This window comes from Pleurodeles waltl, chromosome 3_1 (genome assembly GCF_031143425.1).
Source record: "Pleurodeles waltl isolate 20211129_DDA chromosome 3_1, aPleWal1.hap1.20221129, whole genome shotgun sequence".
Taxonomy (NCBI): domain Eukaryota; kingdom Metazoa; phylum Chordata; class Amphibia; order Caudata; family Salamandridae; genus Pleurodeles; species Pleurodeles waltl.
This window is the reverse complement of record NC_090440.1, coordinates 1999782816-1999802232: the sequence shown is the minus strand read 5'-3', so window position 1 is coordinate 1999802232 and position 19417 is coordinate 1999782816. Positions and strand designations below refer to the sequence as shown.

The 19417-nt window shown below is 42.3% G+C and overlaps 1 protein-coding gene across 1 annotated transcript in view; it reads right to left on the bottom strand.

Moving 5' to 3' along the window:
- Window positions 1–19417, bottom strand: part of MED13 (mediator complex subunit 13) — an 865231-nt gene that overhangs the window by 416683 nt on the left and 429131 nt on the right. The window contains exons 19-20 of the mRNA XM_069226440.1: window positions 17070–17259; window positions 16165–16618 (exon numbers count right to left, since the gene is read on the bottom strand). Coding sequence (XP_069082541.1) covers window positions 16165–16618; window positions 17070–17259 — 644 coding nt within the window. The remainder of the gene's footprint in view (window positions 1–16164; window positions 16619–17069; window positions 17260–19417) is intronic.

Here is a 19417-nt window from a genome sequence, read left to right as displayed (position 1 = left end):
GATGAAGATCCTCTTTTGTGTATGGTCTACATCAGTAGTCTGTAACTCCACTTCAAACCTGTGTTTACGCATTTGAGAGGACAATGATTGTTCCTCTGAATATGAGCCGGTAGTGGGTTCGGTTGCTGGTTGTTTTGGCACCGAAACTGTGTCTTTTTTTGTTTTCGGCTCCGAGGCGAATCTCTTCTTTTTCGGAGTCGAGCCTTCTCGGCGTCTATCATCCTCGGTGCCGCTGTCTCTGCGTCGAGCAGCGTCTGCTCCGCTTTCTCAGCGTCGATCCTTTTCGGCAACACTTTCTCGGTCCCGAGAATGTTGCGTGCCTGTGTCTCGACCCGAGTCGGACGTTCTGGGCACCAGTTCGGCCTTTTTCGGTGCCGATGCACGGTCACCTTTATGGGTTGAGCCATGGTCAGTTGGCAGTGGCGTCCCCTGGGCCTTGTCTGTTTTCTTGTGCTGTGTGCTTTTCGACGTCTTACTCACAGTTTCGTCGACGTCGAATTCATCCGAGTCAGATTCATGGATGGAGAAGGCTTCCTCCTCTTCTCCTTGTTCCTCGAACTCTCGGCGTTCTGTCGGCGTGGACGCCATCTGTCATCTTCTGGCTCGCCGGTCACGGAGTGTTTTTCGGGACCGGAACGCACGACAGGCCTCACAAGTTTCTTCTTTGTGCTCGGGTGACAGGCACAAGTTACAGACCAAATGTTGGTCCGTATATGGATATTTATTGTGGCATTTAGGACAGAATCGGAACGGGGTCCGTTCCATCGGTGTCGATGTTACACGCGGTCGGGCCGACCAGGCCACGACGGGGGATCGAAATTACCCCGAAGGGCTACCGGAGCTCTTCACGATTCGGTGTCGATTCTAACTATCCCGATCCCGAGCAAAACAATACCGATGTAGTTTTTCGAAGTTTTGACTATGTTTCCGTCCCGAAACCCGGAGCGAAAAGGAACACGTCCGAACCCGAGGGCGGAAAAAAACCAATCTAAGATGGAGCCGACGCCCATGCGCAATGGAAGCAAAGAGGAGGAGTCCCTCGGTCTCGTGACTCGAAAGACTTCTTCGAAGAAAAACAACTTGTAACACTCCGACCCAACACCAGATGGCGGACTGTGCACAACATGTGTATCTGCAGCAACAGATGCCATTGAACCTCTTGTTTCCTCCAAAACTGTCTGAACGCTCCCACTTTTACCAACCAGTCATCCATGGACTCCTTGTCTTCAACTGTGTGACATAACTACCACCAAGCTTCATGAACACCTGTGGCACCACTTTTGTAGCACCCTGATCTTGTAACATCCCTCTGTTTGCTTTTAATCCAGCTCTGTGTACTAGAAATAAAGGGAACTCTTGGGTTTATGTAGAGGTTTTACATAAACATCTGGACACCCTTATATGACCAGAATTTGTTTTTTTTCTCACCCCCCTCTCAATGTTGAGACCACTAAGTTGGTATCATTTTAACATGATGGGAAGGATTGGTTGGTGATGAAGAATGCTACAAATTGTGTGTGAGGCCTTTCCATCCAAATCTTTTTTTTTTTTGCTTCTTGATCCTTTAGGAGTTATTCTAGTACAAGTACAGGAAGATACGACTTGCTGAATTTTTAGTGGTTTTGACTTTCACTGTGGAGAAGGTACTGTAGGACGACCTCTAACTCTTGTTGTGGGAGTCAATGCATCCCGTCAACCACAAACCTCAGAAATGTTTAGTGTTTGTTGTTCTTTGGGACAAGGAGGTACGTGTGTTTGAGCTCTATTACTGCTGTGTTGTCCCACCACATGATATGAATTCTTGCAATGTTACCATTTTGAATCTACCTCTTTTGTTGTGCGTGTTAGTGTGTTGGTCAGCGGACCAGCTGTGAGAGGGTTTTTGATCTTGTGAGTTACAAATTAACTTTGTTTCAGAGTAATAATGGCAGAAGGCCTCTCTTTGATGACCAAGTGGTCACATCTCTCCTAGGAGAGCCACCACTTTTTGGGAGATACTGCATTTTATCAGTGGCCATTACAAAATGGCTATTGGGGATCTCTGGTGGAATTAAAAAGGACATGTGAAAACACTGCTACACGGAGCTCCTATGACTAGTACCCAAAACAAAATGCAGCACAATGGGGACTGATTGTTGAAAATGAACCAAGGATATTCTTGGATGAACAAGAATTCTGTAAAGATTGGTCATTGATTGAATGGGAATGCACTCGCCGTTAGTTGGTGCTTATGACAAAAACAGCAAAGACTCTGAAAATCAGTAAATTCAAATAAAGAAAAGTAAAAAATACCCTGAAAACTCAGACTATCATCTGCGCAGTCAAGAGGTTAGAGGAGACAAATAAGGTAGGTACTAAATTAATTTTTTTTTTGTTCTTTTTTTTTTTTTTTTTAAACTAACACGAAGATTCAGAAATCCCCAAAGGATCTTGAAAAATTCTCAATGAAAAATGTATCCTTAATCCAGAGAAGACTGAGTGGAAGTCAAATAATTAATTTGAAACTTCACAATGCAATGGATCATCTGATACCAAAAGCAGTGAAGAAGGCACACTCTTGACAAAGGGAAGGCAGGGCCCAAAAAAGAGTTATGGCAACCTTCTGGTCTTAATATGGATCAGACACCATACTGGGAATGGTAGTGCTTATGGGTTCCCCTAAACAGGTGAACCCACCATTCCCCCCCAGCAAGCACCCACAAGACCTTTTTATTATTTATTTTTTTAAAGAAAGGAGGGGGCAGAAGGAAAAAAAAAAAAAAAAGGGGGCAGATATGGAACCATCCCCAAGTACCAGCAGGAATTAAGTGAAGAGGGTAATGCAGTACTCAATTTGACTGATGGAGCTTTAACTGAAACAAGTACTAGGCAAAGGCTTAGGGTTTATATCCACTCCAAAAGTGACCTCTTTAGATTACATCCTGAGGATAATTAATTTTTCAGGAGGATTTGTTTACATATATTCTTTAAGGATCAAGAAGCAAATGGTGAGGTAGAAGTAAACACTGGTCAACTTTCACCCCAGCGACTCAAGCTATGACACCTGGGTGTTGGCTTTCAAGAAGTAGTGAGCATTGAAATTGATAAGTTGAAAATTTCAAACCACTTCCAGTCTCACAAAAGACAACGAAAGGCAATCGCCCTACTCTGACAAGCCAAATACATTATAAAACAGGCAGACGAGGGAGGTTCAATTGTTCTTGCCTGTGGGATGTACAAAGATGAATGAAGGAAACTACTAATTGTGGAGAGAAACTAAGTTATCAGGTAATCCAACTGTGGATGTAGTAAAAGTAAAATTTCCAGTCGATAAAGGACTAGAAAATGGTTGTATCACCAAAAGAAAATAGGCTGAATTTCTCTACATTCCAGTCCCTCAAATCTCTTACTAGTATATTCTCCCAAAGATACATAAGGGTATTTGTTCCTCACCATAGAGACCCATAGTCTCAGGGATAGGTTCAGCCTTGGAACCACTCTCCAAATATTGGGACTGGTTCTTGAGATTCATTGTGGAGGAGGCTCTGACCTATTTGGAAGACAAAAAGGAACTTCAACATTCTGACTGATTAGCGATATGACCCTGATGATGAACTGATGATCAGCAGGCACTTTACACAATTATTCCACAAGAAGAGACTTTGAAGGTGGAGGACTAATTACAGTCAGATTTCCAATAGGATTTCATGAGACTAAAGAAATTTGTAAAGCACAGTGCCTACACCTTGCATTGACAAGGAACTATGTTGAGTTTGAAGGTGATTTCTACTTGCAGACTGGAGTGTGTATGCATATGATTTTGAATTTAGGGTGATCCTTTGTGATCAGAACCCATTACGAAAGAACATCAAGGTATGGAGACGGTACACAGATGACATTTTATTTTATGACGGAAACATGGAAGAAGCAAATAAATTTGCCTCATGAATAAATTGCATGAACCAATTCTAAAGGTCAACATTCACCATAAAGAACAAGGAACTACATATTCTGGATTTGCAAATTTATGCTGCAGACGGAGTCCTTAAGTCTGAGGTTTTCTATAAACCTACCAACAGAAACACACTAATACAATTCAAGAGCTTTCATCCAAGAAGCCTCTGAGAAAATCTCCCCCGGGCTAATTTTTACAACTACGACATAAGTGCACTGAGAAAACGGATCACATAAAACATGCTAAAATCTTGACAAAAAAGCTTAAAGATAGAGTATCTAATGAAAATTATTTCCCGGCCAGAAAAAAAAAAAAAAAGAGCACAGAATACAGACCAGAACAGCTACTCAGAGTACAGGAACCGTGCAAGAAACTTCTCTCACTCATACACTGCTCTGTCTAACGAGATCAAGAAAGTGATGAACATTTGAGGTTCCTTAATACTGGACCACTGAATATGGAGAAACTAAGGTTTGGTTTCAGGAGCAATAGAACCATGAAGGACCTAGTGGTACATACAAGATATAGGGATCAAGATGGGTCACTATGACAGCAGTCTCTATGGGACACACTGGGAGTTACAGGTCACTTTGATGTGGTCAGTGTAATGCATACTCGTTGACAGCAAAAACAACCAGTGTTGATCTAAGCTTTTCAACACCCTGGGTCATCAAGCATCATAGTAATGGTGGCTCGAGTAATGTGGTCTACATCACGATCCGCAAATGTGGGTTGAAATATGTAGGGAAAACCACAAGAAAAGAGTACGTATTAATATATATCTAAGTTATGTTTAGATGCAAAAAAAAAAAAAGCTACTAAAATGATGCGTCTTTTTCTAGAGAAAGGACACCATGACAACTATTTCCGTTGGTTTGTACTGGAAAAATGAAAACCGAGGAATAACGACATGACTAATGAGGTGGGCATATAGGTTACGTACAGATTTTGAAGTACCTTGTCACAGGTGGGGTAACTAGTGTCCGGTTCTCCTCCTAGGAACAGGTGATATGAATAGACTGAGAAGATTATGAAAGGAATCATCATCAACACTACTATCTACCCTGTCCACAATGTTATTGAACAGTCATACTCAAGAATATCAGCTACGTTTAGTATGTAATTGTGTACTAGATGATACTGGTGCCACCATCTGTATTTTGACCTACCTTTTCCACAATGCTTTTTTTGTAGTCATACTCAAAAGAACTTCATACAAAATGATGGGATGTTGAATACTATACGGGATTACACATTTTTTTGCGATCCCAAATGCACAGTTGGAAGTTTATTAGCTTTCTTGGCATACATATGACTTGGCTGAATAGGACAACATCTTCAAGAAAAAGAACCAGTAATAAGTTACAAAAATTACAAACGTTATTCCAAGCTTGTAATAGATAACTGAAGCCTCGAGTGCATACATAAGATGGGCACATGACAGCGTGACCTGCAAGGGTATGAAGTTTTCTGATTAAATAATTAAAATACCAAAAGATGAGATGTTATAGTGTAGGGATAGGTAATAATTTGCTCGACAGAGGCAAGCAAACTGGAATAGCACTGAATGGGACTTCATTTCCCCAAGTTCGCCAAAGACACAGATGTATGACTTGTCACGTCACAAGACACCATGGTCAATTTAACCACAGCAGCCACCACGCAAAAACTGGAGAGAAAGTGCACCAGTGTTTGCTTTAGGTGAAAAAATGGAAACTGAGCCTTGACAAAGTAAGGTGGGGGGAGAATATGATGGTGGCTGGCAATCTTTGTTGCAAAAACGACGAATGCACTGGGGCCCACCTGCGGGGTCTCATGTTATGCGACGCATGACTATGCCAATGCATGTATGGACACGTGAACGTGTAAGCCACATGCAATGGCCTCTAACAATGTTGATTTTGGAGCAATTACATTTTTCTATTGATGCAGCCATGTTTCCTAATGTTATGGAAAGTAATTATCCCTAAATTTATCGAAACAGGGGGAACATTTGCACTCACTAGCTATTAATGTGTAGCACAGTAGGTTTAACCTAAGGATAATCAAAGTATGCAATATTATGATTGTGACACTGCATATATATTTCTGTGGATAAAAAGGGACAATGTACTTCCACAGAGTAGGTAATTATGTCAAGGATGTGCTTTACTGCAGGAGTTCATGAGCAGATTAAATCCGAGAAATCCCCTCAAATAGTTGACTTGATGCATCAACATCTAAGTTGGGAATAGAGAGTGTCCTAGTTAAAGATATGTTATGTGTCCATGTCTTACATTCTTTCACACAAATATATGACTTCAGGAGTCGTTCCTCCCTGGTGCGGCTGCTAATGTAAGAAACTGACAATATAAGGGTAAGTAAGTGGACAAGTCATGCATGCTCACCAGTGTGCTTTTGACGTGTGTCTAGCATGCTGTGATTTTCCACACAGAGTGAACTAGCATGAGGAGCTGACAAATTTGTGCATGGAACAAAGTAAAATGAAATAAAGGTTACCAATTAAAGGACAGATGTTTACGGTTGAAGTTTATTCAATTCCTACAAGGAAATACTGTGAGATGGACAGGTAAGACTTACTCACCTGCATGTACAAATTTGAACTTAAGACAGATAGGAGGGGTACAACTGACTGCCCTGACTAAGGCCCTAGACCGTTTGAGGGATCTTATGGAGGCCGAAACATGTTAGCAAGTGACAAGTAGAGAGGATGTTCAAGACATAGGCTCTCTGTAACACTCCCCTGCTTCTTTAATCCAGTCCTGTGTATCTGAAATAAAGGGGACACATGGGTTTACACAAAGGTTGTTGCAAATAAAACTCTGGAACCCTTATCTGACCAGAAAACATTTATTCTGATCTCCCTCTCAAGAAGGTAGAGCCCCCCCATGTTAGTATCATCTTCACATTGTGGGATGGAATGGTCTATGATGAAGCACACCACAAAGGGTGTCCAAATTATTAACTGATTTATTTGTTTTGTTTCTTGTTTCTTTAGGTATAGTCTTGTTCTTCCAGAACGAGTGAAAGAATATAGAACCTGTCATTTTTGTGATTTTGAGTTTCATTGTGGGAGATGTATGGTAGAAAGAGATGCAACTCTTGTGAGTCAATGTGTCCCTTAAACCACAGTAAATTGTTCTTTGGGACAAGGAGGCAAGAGTCTCTGAGATCCATTATTGCCATGGTGTCCTACCAGCAGGGTATGACTTCTTGCAATGCTACCATTTTGAATATTTGCATCTTTATGAACTTGTTTGAGATGCCCAGATCTAGACTAGGTCTGAGGGTGTTGCCCCCCCTTTGACACCAAGAAATACGCTGAGTACATTCCTTGTAGCTGTTATACCCTTTCTATTGCGTTATTCGTGAGACCATTTACCTCATGCAGTAGATACACCCCCCTTCCTTCCTGCAGGATCTTGACAATGGTCTTATGTTTGAAGGTGCTCTTACCAGCTGTATGTACTACCGATGCTGAATTTTGTTTAATTCCAGTTGTTGGAGGGGTTCTTTTTTGTCATTCTGAGAAATCACAAGATTCAGTCCCCTTCTGGTGTTCAATGTGGGTGAGCAGGTGACACCAAGTCATTTTGATTTGTGTCCTGTTCCTTTTCCTAGTAGGACATTGCCCTGGTCTTGAAAGGGTTTTCTTTGCAAGCTGGGATACTGCCATTGCAGTGTGTACGCTGGGGAGGGGCTGTTTGTTGTGTGAAACTGGTGGATAGTTTATAGCGATCATACTCTTCCTGCTGGTTTCCTCCTCTGTGCCTGTCACCCTTGTAAGCCCTCTCGGAGTTGGAGTGCCCACACTGCAATGTTGCGTCACTATAATCATTTTCTGTAGCATCTCATCCACTGCGGTGCAGAAGAGGGTATCAACTGTGATGTGCATGTTCAGTACTGCCATCTGTACTTCCTGCTGGAGATCCTCAGTGATGCATGCTACTTAGTTGTGAGCCCCTGCATGACTGCCTGCTAGCCTTGCCTAGGGTGGATTTAAGGCAGATGTTTGCGATTATCTTGCCTTCCTCCACTAATGTTCTTGACTGGTATTGTTGTGGGTGAGGCTGCATAACTCCTCCATCTCTTCTCAATGGTGGAGTTAGAAATGTTTTGGCAGACAATGCACCAATTTGTTGCCACTGACTTCTGCCGTTCACCCCACTAACTACATTTACTTGCTCTTGATTCAGTGGAAAGCCTCTGGTAGTGGGCACGTTTGCAGTCTTGCGTGCCGTTGCAATGTCTGCCCCAACATTATGTTTGATGGTGTGACTTTCGACAAGAGTATTATTTCTCCACTCTGGATATAACAGTCTTTGCAGTGACAGGCACGTTGAAGGCCTCTTGACCCCGATTTAAGACACATTTTAACTGTGAGCAAAACCTGGTACTTCCTTTTCATTGGTAGTAGTGTTTCCAGCTGTACCACATGGGTGTAAGCAGCCTTTATTAGTGCATTGTATACAGCAATGTCCCGTGTTGGGGATGCTCTGGTTGGATAAGAGTGAACTTTCTTATCTGGGGAGTGTCTCCACATCTTGCTACCCGTCCTCCTCGGAGTGGTGGAGGAAACCTTGGTCGAATAGGCCTTGTTCCTATGAAGAAATGTCCTCATCCCCCTCTTCCTGTGGGGTTCTGGAGTTCTTGTGGCTTCCATATCTACCAATTCATTTCCCCTCCCATTAGAGATTCTGAATACCTTCAGGGATTTATTGAAAACTTTGTTTCTCATTATCAGCCCCTTCATTCAGCCTTGAGCCCGTCTCTTCATTTTGATAGAGTTTTTTTGTCCAAAATCAAGCGTCAAAGCTGTTCTTTTTGGTGCAGAGGCCTCTTTCCCTTGTTACCTTTCTCGCTCCCATGGTCTTGATTGTTTGACATTGAGGCCAGTTCAGAGGGTCGACTGATAATGCTGTCTTTCAACCTCAACCAGTAGGGCTCCAAGTTTCAGCTTTCCCTCAGCCACGTCGGTTACTTCTAAAACTTTGGTTTGGTGCCAGAGCATTCCTGTGTTACCTTCATTTTGCTTTACTTCCGTCAACAATTTAAGTCACTTTATAAGTCTGACATTGAGAAAACCGTAGAGTCCTTCCCTTCAGTCAACTGTGGCCTCCAGGTTCTCCTCCCTTGAGACCTTGGTTTTCCAGGGATGTCTTAGACTGAGCCATATCGTAGTGTGCCGACCATGGTTTCTACCTTGATTAATGACTTGGGCTGGAACTTTGCACACGTAATTCAACCCTCTGCATCGTGGTCTTTCAGGAGAGACAGGATGCAGACCTTATGTGAAACCTTCTGGGAGCACTTACGTTGCACTATGACGAAAACCTAAAGGGGTATGCCCTGTTTCCTTACCTGTCCTACCCTTGTAGTGGATGCAGATTTGACAGTTATTTTTTTTTTTATCAGTGGTAAGCTGCTTTACGTAGACAGTCCAAAAGCTTGGTGAAAAGGTTTCGTCTCCTTCGAAAATCTTAGGCATTCTATCTCTGCTTCCAGACCAAAAGGCAAAAAAAAAAAATCAAAGATGGCAACCAAACAAATGGGCTTCGAGGGCAGGTTTCTGATGACATGGGGCAGGATACATGGGAGATGGACAGGACATGGCGCCCAGTAGAGCAAAAAAAAAGACAGAAAAATTCTGGACCAAACCACTAATTTGTTGGAATAATAATGAACAGCATGTGAATCCAGGAAAGATTCATGCTGCAAAAGTACCTCAAAGATAGGAGGAGCTGGATGCAACAGAAAAATGAAAAATCGGATTGCATTGAGCCATTTGTTGAGAAGTAACTTAAAGCTCAGCTTGTCATTTTCCACAAATATAAACGAGTCACAATTGTATGCCACTCCCTCTCCATTAAGAGGGCACCGTGATAAGCAGTAACTGTCAAGTTGAAATAAAGTAATACCTTGCTGCAAGGGGGAAAGAAAAAATATGAATGCAATATGAAAAACGCAAGCGTCTCCAGAAAACCTGGACTAAGTGAGACAAGGACAGAAGAGGCCTAAGTTATAGCATTCTTTAAAGAAAGCATAAGGTTATATGGCTTCCGAAGTTGGAAGTACTGAGATCAAAATGTGTATTTTTATTGCCTACTGATTTTGGAATGAATTTTCAAATAGTTCTGCCTGATACACAGCACTATCTTTTCACCTTCAATTTTGACTACCAATTTTAAGGTATACAAACTAGGCTGGGAGCTATTCTCAAAAGCCTTGCTGCATCGGTCACTACTACGAAGGCCTGAACAGTAGACACGTCTTTGCAGCACTGCAGCCTGCTTGTCATATCAGTGCCAATGGACATCCAAATAGGCCTGTCCACCACAATAGAAGTGGCATTAGCAAATCAGCTCACAAAGTGACCAAGACTTGCTAACTGAGGCGGTTTTAAGCCTATAAAGGCACAATATATAGGCTTTTTGTGAGGTATGTGAGGCTGCCTGCACTTTGCATAAATGTATGCAATGTTCATGGTAACAAGAGAAATCAACAGTTAAAACAAAGAAAGACCACCCAACGATAAACCATCAGAAAAAGGGCCCATGCACTGACCTGTCAGATCAGACATTCATGCAATGCCAGATTGGCCCATGTCCTTAAAGCCAATCTGACCATGGTTGAAGAAGATTCCTATGGTGACTAAACGTAAACATGTACATGGTTGCAGAAGTTTATGAAAGTGAATACTCTAGATATGAATGTGAACCTGTCACAGCATGCATTGCCCCATTACTCAAAGCTTTATTTTAATGGGAAACCTGAAATCCTTTCATACATGTCAGGGTTGGAAAAAAGGTCACCTTTTAGATACATTTTTCATTACTAAGATGTATTCCTCTGCTGAGTACTCCAGGATGCCAAACAAATGTTTGTAAAAAAGATTAATAAAAAGATTCCATGACTGAGAAGGAAAATGTTACTTACCCAGTAAGCATCTTTTTGTGGCATGTAGTGCTATAGATTCACATGCTCTGCATACTTCTGCCATCTAGCGTTGTATCCAGAAGGTTGCAAGTTGTTTTCTTCAGAAAGTCTTTCGAGTCACAAGACATAGGGACTCCTCCTCTAGCTAGTAATACACATGGGCATCAACTCCATTGTTAAATTTTTTCACCGCAAGCGGATGAGAATGGAATTAGTGTAAGAGTGAGAAACATAAGATGGCCATGCATATGAATGTACAGAAAAGATTGCAACGGCCACAGGTATCCAGGGAAGCAGGTGAATGCATGTGAATCTACAGCACAACTTGCCACAAACAGATGCTTACTGGATAAATAACATTTTCTGTTCAATGGCATGTGTGGCTGTAGATAAACATGCTCTGCATAGACTGTAAAGCAGTGCCTCTCCAAAGCGGTGGCTAACCTGTGGGTGTTGCAGTGGTCTGGAGTAGTGTAGGTAGCACTGCATGACCTACGTTAGCTTGACGTTGTGCTAAAAATATCCACACAATGTTTAGTTAAGGTGTGAGTATCTGCCTTACATATGTTAGCTATGGGAATGTTTCCTACAAAGGCCATAGTTGCTCCTTTTTTATGAGTGGATTGTGCTCTAGGAGGAATAGGTAGTGGACGTCTGACTTTAGCATAACAAGTTAGGATATATTTAACAATCCATCTTGCTATACTGGATTTAGTAATAGGATTGCCTTTCTGTGGTAGAGAAAAGGCAACAAAAAGGTGTTTAGTTTTCCTAAATGTTTTAGTTATCAATGTAGAACAAAAGTGCTCTCTTTATAACTAAAGTGTGGAAGGCTCTTTCAGCAACAGAATCAGGGTGTGGAAAAGGACTGCCAATTCTATAGTTTGATGCAGATGAAATTGAGATACCACATTCAGTAACAATTTTGGGCTGGTGCGAAGAACTACTTTATCCTTGTGTATTTGGAAAAAAGGTTCTTGCAAGGTCAAGGCCTGGAACTTACACATCTAAGGGAAGTGATTGCAACTAAGATTGCAACTTTCCAAAACAGAAGTTGTAAAGAACAAGAATGTAAAGGTTCAAACGGTGGGCCCCTGAGCCTAGTGAGTAGTGTTAAGGTTCCAAGAAGGTACCTTAGCCGAATCACTCTTAAGTCCTTCCATAAAAACTTTAATAACTGGGATTCTGTAAAGGGAAAAGTGCTATCTGTTTTGAAGGCAAGCAGCCATTGCTGCCAGATGTAACCTTATGGAAGTGAATGCTAAGTTTGCTTTCTGCAAATGAAGATACAAAAATACCTGGCACTGATACTTTGAAAGGGTCCAACTGTTTAAATATTCAGTAGCAGACAGCATTTCCATATTGCTGCATAAGATGCTTTGGAACTTGGTGTATGTGCCTCCTTAAAAATATCCATGCATTCCTCAGGAGTTCCGGAGTCATTTCACAAGATTCAATTCCTTGGGATTTGGGTGCCTGATTTGACCATGGTTCTCAGTGAGATGGACTGTGAAGGAAAGCACCATCTTTGGAATGGTTAGCCCCCACCTTTTGCTTGGCATCCGACGTGATTTTGACTGAAAGTCCCTGCTAACAAGGTCCCCACTGCCAGAACTCTTTCCTCAAACTGACCAGTTCATCCGGCCTATGTGGGGCCACTAGTATCAATATGAAGGATATTTGCCAGAGCTTCCAAACCAGAAACATAAGGCGAGGGAGAGGTGGAAAAGTGTAGGCAAATATCCCTGACCAGTTCATCCATAGCATTGCCCTTGGAGTGAGGGTGTGGGAACCTGGAGGTGAAGTGTGGGGATTTAGCATTTTCCTTTGTTGCAAATAGGTCAATGTCTGGAAGCAGGACTAGAGGGTGGCGTTTCCCAGTCATGGACTTGTTGCTGCATCCTGTTGAGTATGTCAGCAAAGCTGTGTGCCCCTGGGAGGTGTTCCACTATCAGGTAAATGTGGTGAATGGCCCAGTGCCAAATTGTCTGTGAAAGTGTTGCAGAGGCCACCTCCAACCCTGCTTCTGCACATAATACATGGCTGTCACCTTGTTGATGAGGTGAACTATAAATGTTTTGAGCGCTAGGTGAACAACTAAAAAGCTCTAGGTAACTGAGGTGCATACCATGATTTGTGAGATCCAAGAGACCCGGACTGTAAGATCCTGAAGGTGAGCGCCCAACTCTTGTCTGAGAGGTGTTTATTGTAAAAATGATCTGTGGAACAGGGTCTACTGCAGAAGAAAGCGATGTTGGTTGTCTACCAACAACAGATATAGACATCTGATGCCTCAGACCATTGGCATGCTAGACATTCCTGCAATGGGCACATGCGAAGAAGAGAATGTGGCACATTGGCAATGCAAGAGGCCATCATGCCCAGAAGCCTTATGACATTTTACTGCGACTTGGTGATTGTGGCGGAAATGGGAGAGTTGTGTCTGAAAGTTTTTTATCTTTGCTGCATTTGAGTAGGCTAGTCTAGTCCTAGTTACATGTTCAGAATAGCCCCTAGAGAGGGCTGGATCTGAAGAGGATTCAGGTGCGGATTTTGGAAATTGATAGTGAATCGTAACTGAAGAAGCAGGTCTCGAGTGTGGTGTAGAAATGGTGTGAGGGTGCTGACTTTGATAAGCCAGTCCTTCAGATATGGGACGACGTAGATATTTTGTCTGCACAAGTGAGCTGCGACAACCACCAGGCACTTTGTGAAAACTCTTGGGGCAGTAGTGACCCCAAAGGGAAGTACTTTGAATTGGTAATGTTGTCCTGTTATCACAAATCAGAGGTATTTGCGATGTGCTGGGTGCATGGGAATGTTAAAGGCATCCTATACATCTAGTGCTGAGAGAAAGTTGTCTTGAAGTAGTGGGACAAACCCTGAAGCAAGACTGTATGAAAATGTTCTGACAGGATGCAGTTATTTAAAGGACTGAGCTCTAGAATAGGCCTCAAGGAGCCGTCCTTTCTGGGGTGAGAAAATATAGGGAATATACTTCTGTTCCTTGATGAGGCAGAGGATTGGTTCTATCGCTCCTTTGCTTAGTAGGGGCTGTACTTCGTATTTGAGCAGAAATATATGTTCTGCTGAAAGCCTGATTGTGAGGAGGAATGCTTGGAAGTGTGGAAATAAGCTCCAGACAGTAACCATGTTGGGCAAGGTCAAATCTATGAAGCAGACTATATGTATTAGTGATGTGACAATGGCTGGCTGGTTCAGTAGCAACACGGTTGCCAGATGTCGATCAGCTTGCTCTCCTTGTCATGAGGCGGAGCATCAGCAACTGCTTGTGAGTTGACTCGTTCTTACACTGGAGACCACCACGGAATCTGACCTCTAATAAAAATTGGGTATGAGGGGGAAACGTTATACTTCTTTTCTACATGCGGAGTGATTATGCGTGCCCTGGCACGATCTTTAAATAAAAAGAAATCTTCTGCATGCCTCATCATAGCCTTAAGCATGGGCAAGTACTGTGGGCTCTATGGGATGTAGTAAGGCTTTCAAACAAAAAATAGTCCTCAATTGGTTCTTTCTCTAGGGGCATCTGATGGTACGTGGCTGCTCTTCCAATGAGTTCCTGAAAGGAAGAAGTATCATCCAGTGGGGATGGTCTAGTTAGGTACATATCAGTATTGGTGTAGGGGTTGACATCATACTGGGACCACGGGTCTATGTGTGGGGAGAAAGGCAGTGTCATCCCGGTCATGAATGGCATAGAAAAAGTGAGGGGAACTCTGAGGTTTGATATCAAGAGGGTCACCTGAGAATGAGGAGGTGGAGTGGTGGTGTGGTTGGTTGGTGCTGGAGAGGAAGGCAGAGGAGGGTGTATGTCAACAGAGTCTCTATCCACTCTTGTGTTTGGTAGGAGGCAGAGGAATATCAATGGTGTCCTCAAACGTAAGCCGCCTTTTAGAAGAGGTGGAAACTACAGCTTTAACCAAGACACGGCCCGTCTGAAGTTGAATATGAAGCTGCAATTGTTTGGTATCGACCTGCTGCTTCATTTTGTGGAGGATAGGCTCAATTTAACTAGTCAGCTCAAAGGTGTGGGAATTCGTCTTTCTGGTGCTGAGGCGCTATGGAGTTTCGATCCCGAAATTGTTGGTGCTGAGGCAGGCAGCGATCTCTTCAATGCTGGAGCAGGCAGTGCCAAATGGGAGGTCGAAGCTTCCAATGCAGAAGCTGGTGTTAGGCTCTGTACCGAAGTGGCAGGGTTAGGTTTGCTTTTTGGAGCCGAGCTAGGTGCCGGAGCTTCCGAATCAGTTTTTCAGTGCCGGCCCGATAGGTCTTGCTTTGTGGTAGAGAACATTTTATGCTGAGCATGTGAACTGGTACTCACAACTGGTTAAGCTGGAGGAAGGTCTTGCATCAAGAACTGGATCAACCTTGGAGTCCAAATCCTCAACGGAGAAAGCCTATTCTTCTGCAGTCGAGGCATCTTGAAGCTCCTGCCCCGCCTTAGACATGGTGTCTTTGAGTCTGTAAATATCTTGGGGTCCTTGATCTCTTGCCACTGCATCTCGCGACCACGGGCTCTTCGAACTTGCAAGGTTTTCTTAGATCGAAAAGACTAGCAAGCCTCGTAGTCCTCCTCTTTATGGTCCAGAGAGAAACTGCTGCTAGTTGGTACAGGGGAACTTCAGGTGGCACTTAGGACAGAAATGGGAGGGAGTCTGTTCCATCAGAAGTTCATTCTCGAGACGTTGGAACTGAGAAAAGGGTGGCCCGAAGGGTCTTTCTCGGATCTGCGACAATCCAATAGGTAGTTTCTTCGATCAGAGTACGCAAAGGATTGGAAATACCTGTGCAAAAGGCAATACAGACTGTATAGGAGGTATCCCGAACAGAAGAGTCTGAAAAACTGTCTTGATCTGGAGCTTGGCGAAAACACGACCAGACCCAATGGAGGAAGAAAACAATCTAACGATGGAGCCAATGCCCATGCACATTATCAGGGAGAAGAGGAGCCACTATACCACATGACTCAGACTTTTCAAAGAAAAACAACTTGCAACCTTCTAGACCCAACACTAGATGTCAGAAGTATGCACAGCATGTGTATCCACAGATCCACAGATGCAAGCAATCAAACATCCAGTATCTTCAACGTCACATCATTCTGTGACACCCACTACTGGATATTTCCAGCCATATGTTTAAAAAATAGCTCTCTCAAAATACATGGCCTGAGATTTATCTGATAAACAGAAATGCTAATCACTTGGAAAAAAAATGTTAAGCTCTAAACCATCTAACTGTTTTCCATCATCTAAAAACATTTAAATTACCTTTCAGAGATTTCTGCCTGTTGTATAGAAGCAGCAGTGGCAGCGGCAGCTGAGGCCTCTCCTGGAGTGCATGTGGCCTGAAGACTTTGTTGAGGCTGGGATGGCTGCCCAGCCTGCTGTGCAGCTTGACCATTCTGAACTGCATTAACCTGTGCAGCCATGGCACTTGACGAGCCATTGTTTATGTTGCCAAAAGGAGGAAATGAAGATGGCTTGTTTGATAAGCCACCACCTAGGGCTGCAGATGTAGAAGTATTTGAAGTAACTGAAGGCATGGAACTGCTTGAAGAAAATGTTACTGAGTTTGAAGCTGCGGAGATGGATGATGCAGTGCTTGAATTTCCCGTGCTACTGCTCACTTGTTGGTGAACTGGTATGAACTGGCTTGCAGCTTGAGCAAAGTTGGGCTGTGAAAGTAATGAGCTGTCCAAAGTCTGAGAAGCAAGATATGGACCTAGAAAAGATGGAAACATTTGTAAATCATGGTTCTACCAGCTGTATACACATGCAAGGCTGTGGTACATCCCTAGCACTAATGGGTTTATTGAGCAATTTATAACTGGCTAAAACTATAAAATAAATGCTCAAAAACAATAGGGCAGATTCATGATTTGTCTGTTCTGTTGCAAATTTCGTCCCCTTCACATTAAATGCTGGTTTACAGGAAGCAAACAATCATCCAGTTCAAAATAGTGAGACCTTGTGCTTTGTCTGCTTGCTTAGAAACATGCATAACATGCATAATATGTAACCTCACAGAGGAAATATTTGTGGTCCACAGTTTACTGAACTGAAAACAATCTTAGCTCAATAAGTTTTTTTTTTTTCTTAATTGCCTATTGAATGCCTATGCATTTAGCATGACGCACACCATCAAATTTAAAACAACAAAAAGAAATGCTTACCTAGATCATATCTGCAAACTTGTGCATAAACTCTGAGTTTTGAAAAAGCTTCATTGTTAGCATTTGCAGTCTGTGTGAACCAATCTGTGACAGGACTTTCAGAGAGCCTCTTGGCTGCTGTAGATTCAACTCTCATAATGCCATCGGAGAGCAGCTTTGAGATGGGTCTATGTTGGCCAAGTCTACAAGACTATGCAAAAATGTAAAAGCAATTTTACAATGGAATCCAGAATATCCTCAAATCAAAAACGATACTAATCACTTTAATTGACAAAGGATATATATCGTATTTTTACACACAACTTTTCTTTTTTAAATTAAGACATGTCCCTTCTCTTACTACTGTTTTGCAAACAGTAAACTAATCATCCAACATGGTCCAGTCCCAACAAAAACACTATGTCATGTTCTGAAGGCAAACACTGTAAAAGAAAACTGAATGTTAGACATTTTTATGAATTTAGAGAGTATACAGTCTGAATGGTAACCCGAAATTAGCATAATAAGTATGCATGGTTAATCTTCACTATCTGGATTCCTGACCAGCAGATGGTGCATATCAGTATAAAGGTTATTTGAATTGGATGATGTGATATACAAGAACACATGCACCATAACAGGGTCTGCTTCATGTGCTACCTGCAACAAACAGTCTAACAATTATAAAGAAGATTGTATGGCATGGTCACGCAACCCACAACTCCATGGGGAAAACTGAACATATGAGAGAGCTGCCTTTCAGATCTCAGAGAATTAGCTAAGGGTGTATGTGGGAACACTATGCTAAACCTGATAGCAAATGAAGAAAAAATTACATTTGTAAAAGCAAAGAGCGGTCAACAAGGAGACTGTCAGACATGTAAAATGTAGTCTTGTATTTTGGTTGACATAATTCCCACGTTATCGGACTGCATTTATGAAATGTGATTCGGATGCCAACCAAAACTCTATGCACCACTGAGGAAGCAGCATTAGGCAACTGCGAACCATATCACTTCCTCATTCATCTTACAGTTTAGACATGAGCTTGTTAGTGCAACTGCATTGACAATTCAATAAAAAAATTATGGAAATAAATTGACAAAATCTTACAAGAACTCTTTAAATCTGTGGTTTCCGACACATGTCCACAGGCACAGCAGTGCTACGTTTTCAGGAAAACAACCTATAAACAATTACTATTTAGGCTGATGGCATACAAATTTTGTCATGGGGCTATTTGAAATTCTGATCAATATGGACCAACCTAATACAACCTAGCTCGACAGTTTAAGTTTGCACAAGTGTGGGAAATAGGATGTGACAGGAAAAACTACCTGCCTCATTTGGCACAGCATGTCTAAATACATCAGGCAAGTCCGAAATATTCATGAATGCATATGCAGTTTTATAAACCAAACTGACAAAATCCACAGAGAAGCATCTACTGGCATCTTTAATTGCTCAACTCAATGGACATTAGGATGTCCAATGTTTGCGTTGTTTCAATGCTGAATGAAATACAGAGAGGCACTGGCACTTTAACAGGGTCAATGTTTCCACCTTTGTAACAATGTTTTGTCATTACTAAATACTGGTGCTTTTACTTGGACCACTGGTGCACAACTTAGACCTCAGGAATGTGATCAAAATGTAAAGCATTCGCCAGTCAGACAATTATGAAATCAAATGATTAAACATTTTAATCTGATACTGTGCAGTACAGCATTTTATAAACGTTGTGATGGGCTATGAATATGTACACCAGTAGAAGTAATGACAACCATCCAATATAGACTTGAAGCAAAACACAACTCACCCTTTGGTACATGTTCTTTTTTTCTGAATTAAAGTTGAAGCACTGGCATAACCACCAGGGTTTGTCTTTGAAACGATTTAAAAGACCTTTTGGAATTTCCTATTCTTTTTGTCAATGGTGAATAGCAACAGCAAAAAAGCCAAAATGGCAACCTCAGCATGGTAAGGTATAAACACAAGCTTAAACTCTTAATCTACTGTTCCATCTTGGAACTGTAAATTAAGAAAGTAACAGAAAGGCGCATTAGAGAGGGAGAAGCCCATAAGTAAACTGCAGCTAGAAGGCTTGAGGACTGGGGGCACAAGTGGGGAGCAGGTGGGAGGAACACATGCAGCCACAGTGAGCTGAGCAGAGGAGCAACAAATATCGGCCTGGGGGTAGGTGGAAGCTACATGGAAAAGGATAAGAGAAGCAACGGACCAACATTGAGGGGAAGCAGCGTGCTCGGGCAGAAGCACAGGAGTGCAAAAGAACAAGTTACTTACCTTTGGTAACGCTTTTTCTGGTGGATACACTAGCTACCTGTGGATTCCTCACCTTATGAATTCTC